The 23,913-nt window shown below is 41.3% G+C and overlaps 1 protein-coding gene across 4 annotated transcripts in view; it reads right to left on the reverse strand.

The window, feature by feature from the left end:
- Positions 1-822: 822 nt before the first annotated feature.
- The window catches only part of STK39 (serine/threonine kinase 39), a 116,645-nt gene continuing 93,554 nt past the window's right edge, over positions 823-23,913 (reverse strand). For all 4 annotated transcript variants that reach the window (XM_080971304.1, XM_080971301.1, XM_080971303.1 and 1 more), the window contains exons 15-18: positions 17,718-17,770; positions 14,687-14,755; positions 7,552-7,616; positions 823-2,376 (exon numbers count right to left, since the gene is read on the reverse strand). In XM_080971304.1, the coding sequence (XP_080827430.1) occupies positions 2,302-2,376; positions 7,552-7,616; positions 14,687-14,755; positions 17,718-17,770 (262 nt within the window). In that variant the 3' untranslated portion in view covers positions 823-2,301. The remainder of the gene's footprint in view (positions 2,377-7,551; positions 7,617-14,686; positions 14,756-17,717; positions 17,771-23,913) is intronic.

The following is a 23,913-nucleotide window of genomic DNA, read 5'->3' on the forward strand; positions in this document are numbered from 1 at the left end:
TTGATCATTTGTCTGTGCCAGGTAACAGCTTTCCCTCTTATTCCAAGGTAGTCGGCAGTAACCCTGTTTTCATTCATAGCTTTAAATGTTTAAATAGCTTTAGCATTTTGTCTCTGCACCATTACTCTCTAATACTGCCTGTTACCTACTCTATAGTGGTGGTATACAGGCTCTGGTATAAATTCTGCACATGGTCTCTATTCACCCATAGAGGAACACCCCCATTTTTCTGGTCTTCCTTGCCCACAGGAATGGATTTTTAGAATTCCTTGCCTCCTCCCCGCAAAAAAACTTTTGAAAAAGAAAACCAAGTACTTATTAACACAACAGCTTTAAACAATTGTTCTGTGATGACAAGTGGTTTTTGTTTTTGAAAAACTAAAACTCAAAAAAGAAAAGAAAAAATGGAAGTAAAGAGGCTTCTCACCAGTTAAACATGTGCAGGGGTTGACTGCTAATTACTAAAAAACTAGAAATGACACGAACTCAAGGAAAGCGGGAAATGGAAAGAAAATGGAGTTAACTTCCAGAGTTAAGTCTGCTGCAGCAAAAACAATGAAGGTGGCACCATAAAGATGAAGAAAAGCAGACTGCTTCTGGTTGGTAAGAAGTGTTAGGATGCTAGACTGACTCATCCTTGAACTGAGCATGTGCAACACGTGGGGCGCATTTTGAAGTGCTCCATATATACACTGAACCAACAGCAATTGGAGACAGTAACCAGTCACCTGGGATGGGTGAATTTTTTATTCCTCTCTCAACGGTTACTTGGAATTCTGACTTAATACAACGCGGCTTCACCCTTAAAGGAAAGTCAACAACTTATTTGTGCAATACACTTTTATTTTCCTTTTACCTCTGCAGTCAGTCTTTGAGTAATCATTGTGTAAACAATAGAATGGAATGGAATTACAATGAGTTGTATGCAAATGGTTCTAGAACACCTCAAACATTTATGACAAGGCATTATAAATAACTCTTAAATAACACATTTGCCATTCCCCCCCAGTATGTTAAGAGAGCTGCCATTTATCTAAGTTTAGCAAGGAAGTTGTTTAACATGATAACATCCAAGAAACCCACTTCTCTGAAAATACGCTTCAGATTAGAGAATCATTCTAACATTTACTAGCTCCAAAATATCTATGCCACAGGTTAAGCGTATGACTACTTCGGTCTGAAGTATTTAAAAAGGTTTTGTAACAGAATTTTGTATCTTTTACCTTTTAAGTCATTGCACAAAGCCCTTTCTTATTATTTGCACTCCACCTGGGTGTTCTGCAGAATTTCAAGTAAAGCTCAGATTCTCTTCAAGTTTTATCATTATAAAACAATTCCTATCCCTTAAAGATAAGCCAAATCAGAGATGGGCAAAGTAAAGGCATTTTTTAGCTTAATGGCAACTGTTTATAAGGTCTCAGCTTGTAGACGCCCCCAACAAAGCAGAACGTAGGCCATATTTGTCTCAAGTCTCTGCTATAATAAATCTTCCTCATTACTCAGCAATCTAGACATGGCAGGCCTAGAGATGAGATGAGCTCAGATTCACCCAGCTTCAGGCACAGTCTTAGAACATTTAATATCTGCAAGGCACCTCCCACACTCTTGACAATCCACTTGCGGATTTTAAAAGGACACACAAACCAAACAAAACCAAAACTAAATGCCTACAACAGTTCAAAAAAGGGGGAAACCAGAGATAGTGACAAATACTTCAAAGATAAACCTGAAACTCTCTTTAAAACAAACATGTTTAACTGCAATAAGCACATAAATCAAGAAATGGAGAGGGAGAAATCAATTTCTTACAACTAGGATGTATAATGCATAAATATAGGGGGAAATAAAATTCACAGTTGGGTTTTAAAACTAGAATTCAAGTTTGGCTAATAAACTCTAGCATTTACCATTATGTGCATTTCTACATACAACAAAAGAGAGTTGGTATCATCCACTAAAATAGTTATTACTGCATTATTATTTTAATTAAAGAATAGCTCTGATAGAAAATTCCTTTTGTAACCAATGGATACATAGCCACCTGAGCACATTTCCAATCTGTCTGTTTTTTGTTTTTTTTTACTTCAGGGAAATCCAAACTGATTGCTAAAGACACATTTAGTAGCTTTTGGAATGTTAGCAGAAGCAGTGTAGCTGTGGACTTTTGCTTGGGTTCCAACTTGGTGAATTGCTAGAGAATGAAGCAGAAATTCAGTGTGTGGTGCTTGAAAATTTTCCTTTGCAATGTAAAGCTGGCCTCTTCGCAATCTCACCGTTTCGCCGGGGGTCAAGTGATTGGCATCAGCTGACACTTAACTGAGCAAACCCAATCAGTTTTACTTCATCAGGGATCTCGGTACCATCACAGCCAGAAGCCTGGAGGGGGGAAAAGCAGGAGGGAAACCCCACAAAAATGTCAATATGTGTAAGGAGAACTATGGTTTGTTTGTTTTGCAAGCATTTTTAAAGCCCTTTATTATGTTACATCTAACAGATACACAGCATATCATATAGGCATCAAGCCATAATGTGTTGAGGCATACCTATCTATATGCTTGCATAATATCTTCATAACCTCTTTAATTTAATGCACATTATACTTTTAAAAAATTGTGCATTTTCCATTTTTCTATTTATGCACATTTTACCATTGTACAGAAATTTTGCGCAGACTTCCCAACCTTACATTCCATAGCATTCTTAACAAACCTAGCTCTTGCTGCATATCAGTTTGTAACTCCACCCTAGTTTTCTCCTCCTATTCCTTTGTTGTGTTTAACTGTTGTTTATAGAATTTCCCTTACTTGTAGATTGATTTTAGTATCGATTTTAAAAAAAATATTCCCCAAAGCTGTACCATTCACCCTTTTTGTTTTTCCATCTTGATTTCTTATTTTGGCTGTGAGATTTGCAAGTTCTGCAAATTATTTTAGTTTATACAGTCATTGTTCTTTGGTTGGATATTTTCCCCTTTCCAACTTCTGGCATATACTAGTCTGGCTGCTGCTGTCACATAGAGAAATAAGTTATGAGCCTTTGTGGGGATCTCATCTCCAATGATCGTTAATTGGAAATCTTCTGCTTTTTGTTTCTGTTTTCGAAATATGATCTGGAGATTTTTTTTTAGCTCATCATAAGCCACCCCCCAGAATTTTGGGGCAAGTTTACACTGCCATCACATATGGATAAAGGATCCCTCAACCTCTGAGCATTTCCAGCATGTATTAGACCCTTGTCTGTACATCTTAACAAGTTTACTGGGGGGTGAGAACTATGGTTTTTTTACACCTTCTAATACAGACAAGGAGCAAAATATCTCTCTTGCCTTAAGTTCAACCAAGCAGCCTTTGGCCTCTATTGCAGCAAGGATTTATTCGTGGTATATCCAGTGCTATTTTTCTAGAAAAAGAGGTGCCGGAACTCACCACGAATGCCTCCCTTGTTTTCTTAGAATGGCAATGGTGCCCACCTGAGAGGTGCCGGAACTGAGTTCCAGCTGAAAAAAAGCCCTGGGTATATCCTATTCCTACTTTCTAACACCAATAAGTGTTAAGAAAACCCTTGCATGCTAATATTCACTGCCAAAGGGGTATCTACAAGAGTGGGGGGTGTAGCTTGAATCATGACACCTGAATGGGTAGCAGGTGGCAGCTACCTGTTAAAAGGGGGTTGGACCTGTATGTTTATGAGAAAAAGTTTTAGTAGTTAAACCAGGAATAGCCAACATACAGCCCATAGCATGTGAAAGGCACCAGCTCCCAACAGCTTCAGCTAATGTGACTGAAGCTCCCTCGGTCCTGTATACCTGAAAACGGCCTCAGTCCAGTATACCTGAAGGAGCGTCTCCACCTCCATTGTTCTGCCCGGACACTGAGGTCCAGCGCCGAGGGCCTTCTGGCGGTTCCCTCGCTGCGAAAAGCCAAGTTACAGGGAACCAGGCAGAGGGCCTTTTCGATAGTGGCACCCTCCCTGTGGAACGCCCTCCCACCAGATGTCAAAGAGAAAAATAACTACCAAACTTTTAGAAGACATCTAAAGGCAGCCCTGTTTAGGGAAGCTTTTAATGTTTAATAGGTTATTGTATTTTGGTGTTTTGTTGGAAGCCGCCCAGAGTGGCTGGGGTGACCCAGCCAGATGGGTGGGGTATAAATTATTATTATTATTATTATTATTATTATTATTATTGACAAAAGGCATTGTAGACTAATGACAGCTTGAGGGTACTATGTTGGCTACTCCTGCTGCAAACCATTTTCTTTATGCTTCAAAATGCAAGACCTTTAAATATGCAGTATTGGACTTCTCCCCTGTTCCAAGCCTGCCCTAGCCAATTTCCTGGAAAATGCAACAGGGCTAATGTAGCTGACCTTCATTAACTCAAGTTCGCGTTTATTTTATCAAGATGTGATAGATCTTTGAATCAATATTACTAATTAAAACAACAGCTTGGAGACACACACTCCCCTCTCCCTATTGAGGGCAAGCTGAAAAATAAGCCACAGTTGTCCGACATTTTAAATCAGCAGAGACTGATACGTTTGTCAAGAGCATAAATTTAGCACTTCTGCAATTAACTACCCTGTGTCAATGATCCCAAGTGTTAACATGTCCTAATCGTTCTGTGAATATATCCATTTTAAGCCATTCTTGAATAAGCTTCATCTATTGCAGGCAGAAAAGAATTTTGTTGTTGTCTTTAAAAAAAGCAGAACTTTTTTATTATTATCTCATTGAAATATCAATAAAAAGATAAAAGAAGCAAGAGTATATATTATATGAATTTAAGAAGTTTTTAAAAAGCACCTCACAACTAAAAAAAAGAATCCGGGAACAATTGAGGTTTTATACCAGCTATTTCAATAAGCCTGCCTAAAGAAACAAATGTCTCTTACTGGATGCCTAAAAGAGAGGGAGAATTGCAAGGCAGGTTCTGAGAGCCCTGCAGTTCACATTAAACTCCCAACCATCAGGGCTTCAAAGGGACACATCACCTGACATCACTATGACATCAGGTGATTGTCAGGAGTGGCCCTGCCCAACTGTCAACTTTGTCTTTCCAGGGATAGGAGGAGATAAAAGATCTGGCCCTCCAACCAGAAAAAGTTTCCCATCCTTGGTCTATGTCAGCCTTTTTCAACCTTATGTTCCCAGATGTCATTGGACTACAAATCCCATCATCCCTGACCACTAGGTCCTGCTAGCTAGGGATGATGGAAGTTGTAGTCCAACACCATCTGGGGACCTAAAGTTGAGACAGACTGATCTAGATAGACAATCAACTACATTCAGGTACAACTGGAGTCGACCAGCTCTACACACTCTCTCAATTATCTTACGAACACACTCCTGTTATCTAATACCTCTGCATCTGTGGAGGGCCTCTTGAGAAGATGCCTTACAGCCGTCTCAATCAGGCCAGGCAGCAATACCTGCTTCCCCACAGAAACATTAATTGCTCCCTGGACCCACTTGCCCAGAGCCTTCCAGCTAGCTTTCGTTAGCGAAATGTGTGTGATTACAGCAGCCAAGGTGCCTTAACATTTTGGCACTTGAATTCATGTTATGTGTAAAATTGCAATCATGGATTGCTTGCTTGCTTTATTTATTTATTTATTTATTTATTTAATCCTTATTTGGGAACAGACCATATAGTAGAAGCATAGTAATTTCCTTGCTGCTTAGTGGCTCAGCATTTTTAAAATAATAAATAACTGAAGAGTTTCCTCCCAAGCACTGTTTCCTAAATGAGGCCATACATTTCCCCACAAAGCCTTATAGAAAGGAAGCATCTGGAAGTAAGTTGTGTTTCTTTTGCATCTAAAATTGCAACCCACCATAGTTTCTGCAGCACTTATCTTCAGAGCCCAATGTAGACAATACCTTTTTTAAATGCAAAAGCACTGCATTTATGCGAATAAATGAAGTACATTATTGATTCCAAGAGCTGAAAGGAGGTTTTTTTTGTGCAGAATGTAATACAGAAGCACATCCAATAATAAACACTTTTTACTGAAATCTACTCATTGCAAGCTTTAACTGTGGCTGCTACTCCACCACAATCCCCCTTTCAACATCTAAGAATTGCACTAAATTCTGAACTGTATGTAATCGCTAAGACAACTGTTGCTACATCACGGCTTCATGTTTATCTTGAGTAACCTGAATGCCACCCATATTACGTTATAGCCCCAACAAACCAATTACATCTATGGTTCACTGGCTCCCAAACATAGCCTTGGCATAAATGACCGTTATTGTGATTTGATGGCTTTGTATGACAGCCTCTCACCTGGGCCATTCTACAGTTGCTTCCTATCACATGTCACAGTTATCTTTCACAACTAAACAGATCTTAGTCAACTGGCTCCACCAGAACGCTTCTTTAGAACAACCACCGCTGCGATCCATTTTAAATTACTGGACATATACGTGTTAAAGCTACAATATTAGAAGATAGGAAAACAGTTTTCAGATCCATGTTTCCCAGTTTGGCTCCTACAAAATGTATCACTAAAAATGGTGGCTCCGCAGCAGGAACTTTTTACCTGCACAACGTTTTTCTGGCAAGTGATCCATGAATTCTCCAGTTTTGCTGATAAATCTCACTTGTTTCTTTCACTCTCCCTTAGCAAACAGAGCAGAGAACATTAGCTCCTCGGTATCGAATGGTGTGGTGGGGGTCTGGGAAAGGGGAGAATCGCTCACAAATGGAGAAACGCCCCACATCAGGTAGGAGCTATTTGCAACCCATCCCAAATTGTTTAGATGGGTCCTCTGGAGAGGCTTTTTGAGGTGGCTGCAGAGGGACAGAGGGGAAGGCAAATTTTCCTTCTATGAACCTCGATAAGTTAACTTATCTTACTATCCAAGCCACTATGCACCAAGGAAGGAATTGACACGTTTAGCTGCAAGTTTATGAACACGGAGAATTAGCAGCGCCCGTGCAACTAAGTGCATGCTGTGTAAGAAGTGCGAGCCACCATTTCATCTGACTAAACATGTGGTGCTGGCATGCTATTACTGCACTCTGGATCTCAGGAACAAGGCAGTGCTTATTGCAATTCAAGCACAGCACTGTTAACACAAAACAACAGCAAGTCCCCTCCACAAAGAATACTTCAGATTCTGCTCTCTTTATAGAAAATACTGTAGAGCCATTGGTTCAGCTGGTCCCAATCAGAAAGCCTTGGCTATTTTCCTAAGTAATAAACCTGAGACATCAATAGTCGCTTAACTTCAAGAGCAGCTGTTGAATCTTTGGATACATATGCCAAGTTTTGTTTTTTCTCTTCGCAATTAAGTAGTGCTGTTTTCTGCAAATTATCCTTTCCAGTTAGTGAACTGTTTGTTTTTTCAAAAAAAAGAGACCATTAAAACTGTTTTCTGCTTTCCTGTTTCAGTTTGTGTAGGATAATAAAATGTTGAAAAGGTCAATGTTCAGTGCAGAAAGGCAGCTAATAAAGCACTAGAAATTAAGAAGACCTGGCTCAAAAGATCAGTAATTGTTTTCTATTACTTACATGACTTTATTGACCACAGTACTGTACTTACCAGCTTAAAGGTTAATGTTTTCAAGGCCTTGGGATCATCTACTATTTTTTGTAAATTAGCAGCAACTGAGGAAAACAAAGCATAGAAAATGGAGTACACAGAAAGCAACATGGTATACGGTTAATCATTGAATACATTTATTCAGGAGAAGCAGAATAGTGCACTTGTAAGAAGCTGCACCCCAAATTACACAAATTTCCGCTTGATTGCAACAGATGCATGGCAAGCACCTGCTCTGTTTCCTTGTGTCCTAATTTAATATTTGTCCTCTGTAGATGGATCCTCATGGGGGGAAAATTACAAAATTTCATCTCGATATGGTTTCTGTTCTAACATTTTCGCAGAGCTTGTTTTGTAGGGACCAGGATTTAGAAAGACGGGAAAATATATATTGTAATAGTTGCACACTTGCACTCAACTTCTGAAGACTATGATAATTTAATAGCCATTTCAACCCAGCATATTAAGTGGGTAAACAGAATGTTATTTATAGCTTTAAAAAGAGAAACAACAGGGTAGTAATTAACACACAACCCACAAGACCATCATCTTCTGTAGGACTGCAAGTTTAAAAAAAGATCTATATGGCCTAGTTTTCTTGCTAAGTAGTAGAAGAAATAGATTTATTTTTTAAGGGGAAAGTGTGGGTTTTTCTCCCCACTAAGAAGAGGTCTGAACTTTATATATTCTAAAAGCAGAAAAATAATAGTCAGCTGGCACCTTCTGACTCCTGAGTCTACAGCTTTTATCTATTCAATGCTAATCCCAGGAGGTAAACTTTCATTTTCTCTCTTGTGACCCACCAAGTTGAATTTAGCTCACCTGTCACCTCTGGTGCCCCACCACCAACTTCATTACCCTTCTGTTGCTGTCAGCTGCCTGGTATGGTGAAGATGGGTGGTCTTGATACCATTTTCTAACACCTAAAATACATGGTCCCTGGGCTGCACTTTTCTTGGTCAGTTTGAAGAAATGTATATCTGCTCTAAGAGTAGTGGATAATATCACAAGTGGCATCCCAATGGCAAGTTCACCATCACCACCACTGCCCTAACAGCATTTAAGAATATACTTATTTGAACATGCTTGTGAAAAGTATTTGCAAATGCGGCAGCAGCAACATGGTGCAAACTTTGCAACCAGGATGCTTCAGGCAGCATGTCAAATACGGCATGAGCTCCACCCCAATCCAACCTGAGCTTGATCATATGCAGTCAAATACTCTTAAGTCACAAACACTGTTTGTTTTTAAGTGCCATTGCTCCCTTCCTGTCCCTTTTGTTTTCTTTTAACGCAAACAATAATTTTGTTCTCTGGCTATTAGAAAAACATCAGTGTGTTGACAATAATTTCTTATTGTAATTCTGTTTCTCTTCTAGTTATGTGCTTACATAAGCAATCTTTCACTCTTTATTATGATAAAATGGGCAAATGCTGTGCAACTACCATCATACCTGACCATTGGCCATGATGGTTGGTAATAACTGGAACTGGAGTCCAACAAAACCTGGTTAGTCCCGCCCATGTCCTCCAGTGATAAATTCAAGCATCTATCAAAAAGTGAGTTGTGCCACATGGGTTTTATGATATGTAAATACAAATTATAATGATGAAACAAATAGAGATGCAACGTTCCTGGTGTGAAGTCTCACAATTAACAGTCCCTAGACCTCATCCTCCCAAATCCTTGGGAAAATTAGCCACTCCGGAAAGAGGCAGTAGAGACAGACAATGGACAAAGACAAGACGGTAGCTCCTCCTCTCCTCTGAGTTTGATTGTGAGCAATCCCCACTCCTGTTATTTCTGCCCATTACTGGGAGTTATTTAAGAGTTCAACAGGCTAGGCTAGGCTGTTCATGTTTTCAGTGGTGAGCATAAGGTATAGCCCAGCTTTAGAAGTATGAAGAAACCATTGGAAATTACTTCATGTTCTTTGACAAGCATTTTAAGATACTTATTTCTGCATTGATCTGATGCCATTACTATGTTAATTTTGACATTTGAAAGTCGTTGGTTCATTAAACCTGCTGCACTGCAAGAGTGGAAGGAACTGAATTTGTGATTAACTAGGTTCCAGAATAACTCAATCAGTCAGCCTTTATCCAAAGTTTTCTTGAAAAGAAGGATCCCAGCTGAGGCAGCACTAGGTGAAGAAAAGCAGTACTCTCACCAAAGAACAGGGCCACAGTAGGCCCAGATTAGAGACTAACAGAATGAAAATGCCTTGGTTCAAGTTTCTTTGCTGAACGGGGGGGGCGAGCTTCACAACATTTCAGCTTGAGCACAATATGCAGAACTTGTAGTCAACCAAGTTTTACTCAAAGTAGGCATGCTGAACATGTCTGTTAGGGCCATTCATTTCAATGGGTCTATTCTGAGTAAAACCTACCTGAATATTACCCATGGATATTGATTAAGGAAGTTTCCATACAATACTGGAAGTGCCTTGTGCATTTTCCCATGCTCACAAAATCTTATGTCATAATAAATCTGCTAGTCATCAAAGGTGCCACAAAACACTCTTGTGCTGGCTACAGTTCAGACCAGTGGCGTAGTGTGGAGGGGCCACAGGGGTGGTTGCCCTGGGAGCAAAATTGTTAAAGGTAAAGGTAAAGGGACCCCTGACCATTAGGTCCAGTCGTGACCGACTCTGGGGTTGTGGCGCTCATCTCACTTTATTGGCCGAGGGAGCCGGCATACAGCATGACTAAGCCGCTTCTGGCGAACCAGAGCAGCACACGGAAATGCCGTTTACCTTCCCACTGGAGCGGTACCTATTTATCTACTTGCACTTTGACGTGCTTCCGAACTGCTAGGTTGGCAGGAGCAGGGACTGAGCAACGGGAGCTCACCCCGTCGCGGGGATTCGAACCGCCGACCTTCTGATCGGCAAGTCCTAGGCTCTGTGATTTAACCCACAGCGCCACCCGCGTCCCTTGCAAAATTGTTAGGAGCACAAAATTTCAACACCCAGTGCTGCCTCAATACAGCTGTGGGCTCCATTGAAAACGGCTTCTGCATGTGAACCTGGACGTGACCTCTCCAGACAAGGAAATGACTCTTCTTATCTCTATGGCTGTGACCTCCTGGGTTACGCAGATGCCATTAGGCAGTTGAATGCACATGTGTACTCCATCCATTACCCAGTCACCCAATGCTCCGACGGCACCGGGCTCTGGTAACCTATGCTACAACCCTGGTTCAGACTCTCCCACAGCCTACATTCCACGTCAATACACACAAGAGAGGCTCAAAAGGCAGGTTTGCAGTCATGGGAGAACACTTGAAAAACATACACAGTACAGCATAAAGTACTTGTGTGGGTTGTTAAAAATCAAGGTGTGCTACTTCATACTAGCCTGGCAGTTATCAATCAGTGCCTCCATTGTCAACATCTACCATCACTTTCATGAAACTGACTACTGAAGAAAGATCAAGCAGAAGCTCTTGACAAATTCCAGTCCTTATATTTTAATCAAAACAGGAAATGTTATTTGACAAACAATTCCTGTTAACTCAAGGTATCTCCCCTGAAGAAACTACTTTGGGTTTTGAGATAGTATGCATTGGCAGATAGAGGTGCAGATCAAGGGAACGCCTGCAAGTAATCCCTGCAAATTGCACTGTCAGCTAACTGTTAAGAAGAGAAGCCACACTTTGCTCAGAAACATCATAAGGTTAAAAATAACCTCTGATGTGCACAAGTGCAGACACACATTCCTGTATTTGAATCCTAGTTCTGAGCAGAAAAACTAAAAGGGTCAAATGGTTTCTCTCCCGCATTGATTCACTGCTCAAAATGGTCACCTGCTACAGCAGCTTTTCCTTAAAAAATAAAAGCTGTGAGATTGTTACAGGGGGTCTGCTGTCCAAAATTTAGTTTAGCCCCCAGTTACATTATCAAATTCTCTCTGAGGAATACTAAAGTGAATCCTGGTGATTTGTGAACGAGGTTTTGAAGGACAGGAACACTCAATGTGGAGATCAAGAACAGGTGGGGAAATTAACATCACTATTTTATCCAAGAAGCAAATACAATAAGAAAATACAAAAGAAAAAGAAAAAAAGACACAACCCAAAGCTTTCTGAAACAAGGATTTTGAGTCATGAAGTTTTAAGACAGAGAGTGCTTTGTGAAAAGGGTTTCTGTTGTGTTTTGTACCCCTGGCCATGCATGTTACTGTTCCATGGCTTTCCCGTATCTTAATGATTCACAGTGCATTAAGGAGCAGGATGGAAAGCTGCGCAAAAAGACATCTAAATTCCATCTTCAGCTAGATGTATGTATCAAGAGACGGAGGTGTAGAAGACGGGGAAATAAATAGGCAGGGAAAATGATGAAAGCAGAAGTGGCAAGTCTTCAGAAGCTTTACAATATTCTCCTGTGCTTTAACTACAAATGCCATTGCAAATTAGGCAGAGACTGTATGCAGACACTTTGATCTCTCTTTTAATATAAAACTGAAGCAAGCGACTTTTACATTACGAAGGCAAACCATGCCATGGAGCAAGTCACTATGGGATTTTTCAAGAGAAAGAATACTGTTATTTTCATATCCTTAAGCAAATTCACTCTTATGTGTCTGACCAACCCGACTGAAGTATGGCGAGAAATTATGTTAAAGTGCGCTATTTCGGTTAACCTTTTATGCCTTTTCTTTTTAAACACATTGCGCAAAGACTAAACAAACAATTCTTCTTTACTCAAGTCTCACCAGAAGTCAATGTCATATAATATTTCAACCCCTCTTGGTTACCAAGGCATAAGCCCCCTATTATCTTAAATATATATATATTCAGAGTAAATTCAAAATGCAAAGCTTGCTGTACAAACTTCATAGGATGAAGAGGGCACTGGAGAAAATTCCTTCAATGATATTTTACATTTATTTTACACCAGAGATTTCCCAGTCAGCTTGTCAAAGCCAGTTGCAGTTACCATCTTCGTTACCTATTTATATAGGCGGGGTGCTTAATCTGTAGCCTTCCAGATGTTTGTACGACTCCATCTACCATCATCCCCGAGAACTGGGCCGTGCTGGCTAGGGCTGGTGGGAAGGACAGCCAGTCAACACCAAAAAGGTTTAAATTAGAACCAGAGGGCTCAATTTCTCACTTAAGTAATAAAACCTATGTCTAGACTGAACCACTTGACTACAGGTGGTGGGGGAGGAGGCTTCACCTCTACACATGAACGTTTCACCCACGTACCAAAGTTAGGATCAGGAATAAAGGTTCTAACTTAAAAAGCAAGCACACTCATGACCCAATGGCTTTGGAGGACAAACAGCAAGTCTGGTGTGTGCTATGGGACACTGTTCCAGATTCCCACAATGAAGTTCTTGGCTGATGCAATAGGAAGAAAAAGGGGCAGAGGTAAATGCCACCTACCATCTTAAACCATTATCTTTCTGCTTCTGTAGCTTCAGGGGTGTGTCTGTGTGTGTTTATGCAGAGGTTGGATGGCCACCTGTCATGGATGCTTTAGTTGAGATTCCTGCCTTGCAGGGGGTTGGACCAGATGGCCCTCCGAGTCCCTTCCAACTCTACAATTCTATAAAGCCTACTGGAAGATGAAATCTCACAAGGCTTTCACAGAACTTGAGAGTTTTGTCTGCACTTTGATCTGGTACGCAGGCTGAGACCCTACCTGCCCGCAGACTGTCTCGCCAGAGTGGTGCATGCTCTAGTTATCTCCCACTTGGACTACTGCAACGCGCTCTACGTGGGGCTACCATTGAAGGTGACCCGGAAACTACAACTAATCCAGAATGTAGCAGCTAGACTGGTGACTGGGAGTGGCCGTTGAGACCACATAACACCAGTCCTGAAAGACCTACACTGATTCCCAGTGCGTTTCCAGGCACAATTCAAAGTGTTGGTGCTGACCTTTAAAGCCCTAAACGGCCTCTGCCCAGTATACCTGAAGGAACGTCTCCACCCCCATCGTTCAGCCCAGACACTGAGGTCCAGATCCAAGGGCCTTCTGATGCAAGAAGTGAGGTTACCGGGAACCAGGCAGAGAGCCTTCTCAGTAGTGGCGCCTGCCCTCCCATCAGATGTCAAAGAAACAAACAACTATCTGACTTTCAGAAGACATCTGAAGGCAGCCCTGTTTAGGGAAGTTTTTAATGCTTGATGTATTATTGTGTTTTTAACATTGTGTTGGGAGTCGCCCAGAGTGGCTGGGCAAACCCAGCCAGATGGGCGGGGTATAAATAATAAATTATTATTATCTACAGGTTGCTTCTCTGCATGCTTCAGCTGAAAAGTGGAATTGCAACGTACCAGGTGCTTTCAATCAGGGTGCTTTGGGAACTGATGGAACCTGTTCCTTCCTAAAAAAAATAAATTTAGCTAAACTAAGCTTCTACAGCAATCCCTGTAGGAAAAACCCCCTGAGAAGATTGTTTTGGTGAGGAGAAATGTCAGTAAATCAAGACGCACACACCAGTAAGCAAGGAGCTTATATGCATTTTTGGCAGACACTGGGAATCTTCCCCCTTTAATGAGTTCATCCAATAGGCCCTGTCTTTATATCAGAGGAAGTTGCACACTCTCTTCTCTTTCATTTGCTGGATCTCCTTCTCATGTCTATGGGGGACACTGGAAGGTTATGAGAACCATAAAGAAACCTCATTTTTCTTAGGGACAGGATGTTGGTGCCCAAAAGATATGTTGGAGCCTTTTGTAAGGCCTATTTCTGTGAAAATCTCAGCCTGAAATGCTGTGGAGTGTGGGTTTTTTTTTGGGGGGGGGGTCAGAAGAGAAGAAAACCTCATACTTTTAGAAGCATATGCATAGATCCCAACACCACAGATACAGAAGAGTTCCAAATGAAGCTGAACATTTTATGTTACCAAACAAGCAAGAATTCCACCAGGAGGCAGAGATAATCACTGAAGCTAAATAAAAATATCTTAGTTAAACCACACTGAAGTACCGTATTGCTTATTTATATTAGAAATCATGCTGAGGATTCCCTTGAGAATCGATGGTAGTCAATGAAGTTTTGATAACACGGGTCTTTTTTGTGCAAAACCAAAGAATAAGAGAGGTTGTGAATGGGCCCTTATCCATTTAACCATACTGAGTTATAGCAACAGTGTAATTTCAAAACGAAACATGATTTACCTATGACTACATCGTGGCCGTCAACCAGGCCTGCAGAGAACAGCTCTTGAGAAACGCCATCTGCTGTGTCTGTGTGGAACGTGAAATGAATATGTATTAGTCATAATTAAACGGGGGGGACACAAAACAAAACAAAAATCAATAAGCCAGGGAAATTTGTTTTAAAAGTAATTTTAATCTATGGACGTCCATTACCAAAGGGTGCTTAAAACCAAAACTTATTTTTGTTAGAGGCACCATGTACTCCACCACTGATAGTTCTCTCATTTTCCACACACATTCAAAAGCACAGGGTTAATTGTTTAATTCTTCACCAATCCTATAAAGCTCCTTTGTTTAAGCCAGTGGAATCCCTCCTCAGCCATGTAATTAGGTATCCACATTGTAATGAATGTAGGAAAGTTAAGGGGGCCTATGAAATAAACAGGGCCTGAGAGCCACACGGTCTTTCTCCATCCCTCACTTTTAATAAGAGCTTTCAGTTCAGGACACAAGGAGCAGCTAGACCCAAATTCACGAACCGCTTCAGAAGCAAGCGTTTGCACTGGCTTGACGTAAAAGTGTTGCGGAGGAAAAGACAACACTCTAAACAACTTTCTCCCCATGTAAAGGATTGATACGGTCCTGCCTACAGGTACTGAGTAGCGTATAAGACTTCCAAGACTTCCATGATCTGTGTAACCCTTCAATGCTACGACATTTTAGTTATCTCAACTAAAAGTAACATATTCCTGTATTAGGACCACAATGACATGGCAGCACTTGATGCCACAATAAATAAAAACCCTAAATGGATATGTAAGGAGAGAGGCATGTGGACAGCTGGGTCTTCCACCATAGAAGCTCTAGCAGCCATATAAACACAGGCTGCTGCTGTATGTTTCTCCCCTAAGTGACTTATGTCTTCAGCGCTCAGATTTGCTGCAACAAAAACTTCAAAAAGGAAAGCCCTGTTGAGTGCATTGTTCTCTTTTGTGCAGGCAATGCAGTCCAAGTTTACCGTTTACTTGGTGAAAAGGTTAAGCTTGAGCAGCTTTGGATAAAGCCTTCCATCGTAATATTTTGTATATTGAAAGTGTTTAAGTTCATCAAGATGGCTTTTGGAAGTGTGTACGCTGTTAAGGCAGGCCCACAGTTTATGAAGCAAACGCAAACTGGATAGCTCAGTTGGTTAAAGCGTGGTGCTGATCATGTCCAGGTTGCAGGTTCGATTCCCATATGGGACAACTGCTTATTCCTGCATTGCTGTGGGTTGGACTTGATGATCCTCAGGGTCCCCTCCAACTCTACAATTCTAGGATTCTATGAACTGCCATGTGCAAACTGCTACTTCCCATCACAAATGCAATGTTCCAGGGTTTCCGAACATTGCACAGCATTGCTGGCATACTTGCATTTAAAGGCAGATGCATGCTTTACATACTTGTTTCATCAGAACCAGGGTTTGTGATAAAGGACATGTGTTCTGCAGGGCATGTGACTCTGTTCTTAGGTACTGCAAATGGCTTGACCATAGCAATAGGCATTAGGGGTGCTGTATGGACCTTTGTAACAAAAGGGGGTCAACCCCCGGCTAGTATCTATCTTGGCCTGAATTACTATATCACCACCAAATGCCATTATCACTCAAAGTTAACAGCACTAGAAGCAAACATGCTACAAAAAATACACCCGCTGGATCTTGGTGTTCCCAATAGAATTTTCTTACCCAAAACCACTAAGGTTTCAATGTAGCTCCTAATACCTAAACAGTCCTAGTCAATCTATTTATATGCGACATTTTCCACATGAAAGGCAGCTTACAAAAATAACAGCCTAAATAAAATACTCCTAATAGGTAATCAAACTTGCAATCTCCCTACAGCGCTAACAGTTCTATAAGTAACAATTCATTTTAAATATATTAAATAAAATTAAGTGAGCATAAAAACTTACCAGCAGGCCGATTAATATCCAAAAGTAGTCCTAGAACTACTAGAACAGCAACTTGCAACCTCCCCACCCGACTTTTTCAGAAGATTCAAATGGCCAGAACCATCTTTGGCAGCCCCTCCCACTTTGAAGCAGTGGCCCAAAGAGACGTCGTTTGCACAATCTTATTACTACTGCCCGGGCCTTCATTGACCAGCTTAACCGGCAACCTGCAACTGTGGCATTGTGCAAGAGGCAGCATGGGAAAAGCTGTACGAGAAGATGACTCCCTTTTCAACAATCCAAGGAAGTGTAGATTCGTGCATCGCAATGCCAGAGCCATTTTCTTACACGCAGACTTCCTCGAAGCAAGGAATCCTGATGACAGGAACAGTGCCATGCAGGCAAGTTGCCACAATGGCACTTGGGAGATGGCAGCCTGACACACAATGCAGCCAATTCTTCCCCACCCCCCTGGGTCGCAAATGTGCTCATAATGAGAAGTCAACTGTGCTGAAGCTTAGTACCCAAGATGGTCCCATGTGGTGCCTTTGGGGCACATCGATAAGAAGTCAGCACTAGGCGAAACATCCTGCAGAGATGAGAAGAGCTACAAGGCTGCAGTGTCTCCCTGCAATTGAAACTGCTAGATTGTACCCTAGGGGGTCGGTTAGTAGAATCTTCACTGCCAAGGCTCCCACACTCTTTATATTCTGCCCTGCAGTTAACAATTTTTACATAGCCATCACTTATTGGTATGCCACAGTAACTCATATGCTGTACAACTCTTGAGGTCAGTTATCAGCAGGATTGCTTTGAACTGCGCACTTCATTACATTAATTTTCAGAGAGACTGATAGAGTGCTCTCTTTCTCGTTCTTTCTCTCTCTCTCTTTCTCTCTTTAGTATCCTCTACCTTGAACCAAAACATTCCACAACTATGCCACTAAAAATTTACACACTTGGCACTAGTTTTGTTTCAGTTAAGTAGCGTAATATAAAACATTTGGTTGGTACAAGCGATTTCACAGAGCTAATTTATATTAAACTATAAAGCAGAAATCAATTTCCGAAATACCATTTGGAGCCATAAAAGCATAATTTCAATTAAAAGTCTTACCTCTGCCTGGAGTAAACTCAAATCGTATGTCATTAAGTTCCTTTCTGGAATTCCTGGAGGGAGAAAAAAAGGAGCCACGGTAAACACATCAAAATGTAATGAAGTGCAAGCCTTGTGCATTCCAAATGTATTCAAGCTTCATAAATAAGTTGCTATTAATATGTAGGCAGTATTTTGTAGTTTTATGGCCTTGTCTTTCCCCAAGTGCATCACAAATGCACAAGGGCATCAACACAAGGGAAAACCCTGAAGGGGGGGGGGGAGTTTAACCATATTGTATTTTTTTCAAATAAAATTAAAATTACACACGTCTACATTCAGTTTTATGAGCATCCAATTTTTTTAAAGAAAAAAGTATGAGAGAGAAGTAAGTTTTGTTCTGTACCAAAAGAAGTATAAATATAACTCAGCACTCTCTCCCTGAAATAATAAAGGGCTAGATTACAATCAGAAAACTCAATTCAAGTTCCTCCAAGTTTTTGTCTTGTATTTCTACCCTTATTTCTGAGTGCAACTGTGCTTATACATAAGCTTAGGGCGCAGGTGGGAAACCTGTGACCCTCCAGATGTTGTTGCACTCCAAATCCCATCAGAATAGCCCATGGTCAGGAATGACGGGAGTGGTAGTCAAAGAACAGCTAGAAAGCTGAAGGCTCCCCACTCATACATCGCGAATTCTATATTCTGCCACTGAAATGGGGGGGGGGGGCAACCATCATAAGGGGCTGAATCCACAGCACTGTGCTGCCCCAAGAGCTTTCAGGCATTCTTTTGAGACTTTATTTTCACAGCATCACTAAGCTGAAGAGGAGTAAGGTTAAATGAGAAGGAAGAAAACAAACAAGCATTACGGAATCAAATTCAAGAGAGAAGTGCTATCACTTGCCCAAACACTCAGCAGAGCACTTACAAGCACGCTAAAGTCAGCAGGTTAAGTTATATTTCTCTTTCAGTTTTATAAGCTGAGCTTTCAACAAAAAAATAGTCTGCACATCTGTTTTGAAAAATGCTGCCCTTCTTATGTAAAGGGAACTTAATACGTAGGGCTGCCTCTGAAGACAGTTCGGAAACTTCAGCTAGTACAGAATTCGGTGGCCAGGTCGCTTACCGGAGGAAGAGGGTTACACCGATCTGGTCTGACTGCACTGGCTAACTATTGCTTTCTGGGCCCAATTCAAAGTGCTGGTTTTGACCTATAAAGCCTTAAACGGCTCGACCGCAATACCTCAAGGACTATCTCTTTCCATATAAACCTACCCGGACCCTGAGATCATCTCCTGAGGCCCTTCTTTGTGTGCCTCCTCCCTGTGGGGTCCAGAGGGTGGCAACATGAGAAAGGGTCTTCTCTGCAGTGGCTCCCCATTTGTAGAATGCTCACCCCAGGGAAGTTTTCCTGGCACCTTCATTATACACCTTTAGGCACCAGGCAAAAACGTTCCTTTTTAAGCAGACCTTTGGTTGATTTCATTGATGTCCGACGCCCTTTTGAAATGTTGGGGGATTTAATAAATAAATTATAAAAAAAAACATTTTCAGGAATGGGCTGCAAGAAATCACTTGATTTCAGCCTTGAGATCACATATGCAAAATTCAACTAATCAGCAGGATGATTCGGGGGTGGGGGAGTGAAAACCAGCTCACCTGGGCAAAAGTTGGATCACCGGGTTTAGCTACTTCCCAACAGTGTCCTTTACTATGGCTGCCCCTCACACCTGTGGGCACGTAGATTGCAGAAAGGCCACACAGTTAAGATTGAAAAGGCCATGGCTCAGCTGCAGACCACATACTTTGCATGTAAAAAAATTCAAAGTTCAATCCACGGCATGTCCAGGTACACCTGAGACATACTCTCTGAACCCCTGGGGAACTGCTGCCAGTCAAGTGTAGAGAATACTGAGGTAGATGGATTAAGGCAGCAACTTCCTGTGTTTCTGAAGTCCTGCTCCTGAAGACACATTTCATTGAGAGAAAACCTCCTCTCCTCACCTTCCACTAAAAAACAGAAAAAGGTATTGTGCATATAGACAGCTCCAGAGCAGCACAAGACTAATTTCACTCCGCTTTCCTCAATTCATAGTGATAGGTGTTTTGCTAGTACCATAAAAAGTTCGGTAGCGCACGGATTTTGTAACAGCTTTGTATGTAAGAATGCATATAACATAAGGAGATATTAATCCTGGCAATCCCTTCTAGAATACGCCTGAAGGTGGGCAGGTAGTTAACATTAACATGTTTCTATTTAATTACATCATTTATTTTAACATTTTCGCTGAGTTCGGTGTCAATCTGCCCATGCAGGATAGAGCATGTTTAACATGTGTGCCACACACAACATAAACAACTTTATGTTCTGATAATGCGGCTAATTCTGCACTTCCACTTTCATATTGATTGACACTTTCCCATTTGTCAATAAAACAATCTCCTTTGCCCGAGGACAGAAGTGGGGGCATAGGGAGAGGAAAAAAGAAGACAGCCATCTCATTTTGGAAACAGCAAGTGGGCAAAGACCAGATACAAACATAATTGCTGTAGCGCACTTTTTCCCTCTCCTGGCGAATAGCTCAATCTGCTTGAAAAGCTAATAGCAGTGAAATGTGTTTTGCGGTCCATTATTCTTCTGTTCCTCAGCATGGAAACTGTAAGCAGACTCATATTTCAGTGTACCAGGCCATGAAGTCTTGCTGTGGGAAAACTAAATCCAACATCCAAGCACGCTCAGCCATGACTCAGAACTATTATCACTTGCTAAACACATATTAAGAAAATGTCACACAGTCACAAAAACACGATCACGCAAGAACAACAAAAATGGATTGGCAAGACAACAGATACAACTTTTGCAAAATGAGCGCAGCAAAAGAAGTATCCAGCTGCTAAGTATAGCAGGCGCGATTCAAAAGGTGAATTAATTTCTTGTTATCCCGTTCTTTAGACAGACCAAATGGATATTGCATAGCGCAGTATTATGCAGCCAAACAACCATGCAGAACTGTTTCGATTAGTGAGAGGCAATGGTAAAGTTCATTTGCTGCCTTCAGTAGCTCCGACCATTAAACAGAAGGTTTCTTTTCTTTTGAAGGGTGGAAAGTAGGAACTTTTCAGAGCCCACCGGAAGTATCAGATCTGCTCATAAGATGCTGGAGAGAGGGGGCTTTAGCTTGCATCTGGACTCACACAGATGTCCCTATGAATATTAGGGGCGGAGAGAGAAGCAAATGGGGCTTCTTGAACCTCTCCTTATAATCTAAGAGACAGATATAAAGCTACTGTTAGTATGAGCCAATGCAATATGCAAAAAGAAAAGAAAATATGACTTTGGATGCTGAAAGTGCAGCAGTCTACATGCAGCTGTATAACGTGAGTTACTGAGCTGTCCAAAAAGGTACTGAGTTCGATTTACCTTAGTAAATTGCATCAACCATTTATATGTGATTTTTTTAAAAAAAATAAAGAGGGAGAGGTACTCAGCTGTTGAAAAAAACGAAATTGATCATTCACACAGGTAAAAGCGGCAAGGTTAAAAACAAAAATTTAAATGTCTTACAGCACAGAGTGCAATCCCACAATGCAAAAATAAAAAAATTAAAAATGCCCCTCAGTACTGTCCACCGAGAAGAGACTATTGACTGTAATTTGCAACTTAGGGCTTCAGGGAAATTAGGACCTCCTGCACAAACACTTGACTTATACTCTCTGTGGTACCCCAAAGTTCTGTTTTCACAAACCCGGAAACAATAATCTCTGACCTTTGTGTTTCTACATGCATTCTATATGCAAGGTGGACTTGCCAAGGCCCATAGTCAGGGTTTTGAGATCTTGCTTCCTAGGCTCTCCGTTCTCCGGCACAACCCCAAAGCTAAACTGTTTGTCCAATAGCAGAGACCCTCTGGTACGGCCCATAAACACTATTTTAACACAAAACACCACACCCACCTACCCAACTGAGGAGGAATTGTGGCATCCCTACTCTCTCAAAACCGGGGAGAATATTGGTGGATGAGGATATCGCAGTGTTTGTAGATCTCCAAATCTCTCCCTGTGTACAGGAGGAGTTTTGTAAAGACGTTTGTTTCATCTGGATCTCAGTTCCTTTTTTGTTCTTTTTTGTACTCCTTGAGATAGCAGTTACAAGAAGTGACGAGAAGAGGCACCACTAATCAATGCACCGTGGCTAAGAAATTAACTGGAGAAACTGTGGCTAAGAAACTAATCAGTGCACTGTGGCTAAGAAGACGGGCCATGTACAGCTTGAAAAGGATGTGATAAAGGCCACTAAAAGGGGCAGACAACAGAGTGGTCAAGACTCCTTTCAGGGTAGATGAAGCCGAATACAGATTTTAAGACAGACATGTTTGGGCTCAGTGCGCAGAACATGTTGGTACAAGCATTAGGGAGGGCAGTGAATGCGTGGCCCTATGAGGGAGTCAAATGCAGCCAATGAGCAATGGATGTCAGAGAGCTATCTTGACTAGATGCTACTGAGTGCCTTGCTGGCACGACGATTGCTTAGCCAGTCGCACTCCTACCAGAACAGCAGAAGTTTCCACCAAAAGGTTACATGGCACAATGGTGTGTGCAAGATCCATTTCGGCAACGACACCCACCTCCAATAAACCCCATCCTTCTGTTTCCCAACAATCCTTCCATGGCCATAAATCTCAATATTGACTTTTTTACTGAAATTACTTAACATATTCACACCCATTTTTGTATTAATCTGATCACTTGAGACAGGTTGATCATGGGATAAATGATATTTACAACAATGACTTTAAAGAAGGAGAGTGCCTGTAATTAGGAGGAAAATCTCTAGTGGACTGGATCAGAGGCGAGGGAGTGTGCCCGCCCCAAACATCCCCGGACACCCACATTCAGAGGGTGTGATGCTGGAATAGAGGCAATTCACCCAAAATTCATTGTATCTAGGTCCACATCATGCAGTCAATCGCCAGATTTTGTGTGGAAACTGACCATGTGAAATAGGCCTGAGTGGGCTGATTTTACTCTGGTGGATTCTGTTCAGTATTTATTCCCCTGCACAGACAGCTAGAGACCTCAGAGGTGAGACAAGCTGGCTCGCAATCCCTTCCAATGAGAGGTATCATTGGATCCGGTTGAATGCAGCTTAAATACATAGTGCAATTATTCTTTGAAAAACTCCAGGAAAAGCCTAACAAATGATCCATTGTGTTCCCTGGTCTTTCCAAACATGATTTCCCTTCCCAGCTTCTAAAAATCCACTTGAAATTCAAGAGCAGCAAATAATATATTTCTTTTTCTATGTCTCTGGCACTACAAAGCTGAATAAAATGGAGTGTAAAAATGGGATTTAAACCAAGATACATAAAACCCATACATACTTAAGAATAGCAGTGTTCTATAACAATTATTTAGGCAAAGTGCTTATATTAATCATTCATTATTTAGAGAAGAGCCCCATTCGAAAATAATTCACTTAACAAGGATATAGTAAGAAATTACTTGCATAGTTCCATATCTATATAGTAAAATATTGGCTGCCAGACCGCTGCATTATAATTCCTTATTCCAGTTTAATACCAAGAGTCTTACTGATTTTTGGTCATTTCGCTTTTTATAGACAGCCTCATTCATTCCCATTTTTAAATGGACTGAGTCCTCACACATAAAAATACCTAGAACTCGCATTCATACTTCAAACTGACAGGCTCCCATGTACATCAGCACTTTTACTCGGTTCCCTTGTTATAAAGATTTAGAACGTAACATTTCTTACAGGGCAGTCCATTTTCCCAACCTCCATTTTATCTTGTCCCTTCCATAATTCCTTCCATGCCCTGACCCTGTGCACTCTGCAGGCTGCCTGTCCTTCCTCTATTCAGAGCATCTTTCCCTATACACAAACTTCGTGGGACTGATAGTGGCTGGAATTACCACTCTTTCCTTCCGGAAAAATACTGGTTCCAACCATATTCCACACTATGCATCTGGAGCAAACATACGTGCCTTGGGTTGCATACAATGTATGCAATCCAAGGCTGCAATCCTATGCACACCTACCTTAGGAGTAAGCTCCGGAGCAAAGCATGCATAGGATTGTGCTACATGGCCTCAATCCTAAACTTTAAAATGGCAAGTCTTGCTGAACTCAGTGTGACATACATCCGGGCAAACATCCAGCTGTCATCTCCAGTCATGCAGATTTCCAACATTT

The sequence above is a fragment of the Podarcis pityusensis genome (assembly GCF_964106645.2).
Source record: "Podarcis pityusensis genome assembly, chromosome: 1".
In the NCBI taxonomy this organism is placed as follows: Eukaryota; Metazoa; Chordata; class Lepidosauria; order Squamata; family Lacertidae; genus Podarcis; species Podarcis pityusensis.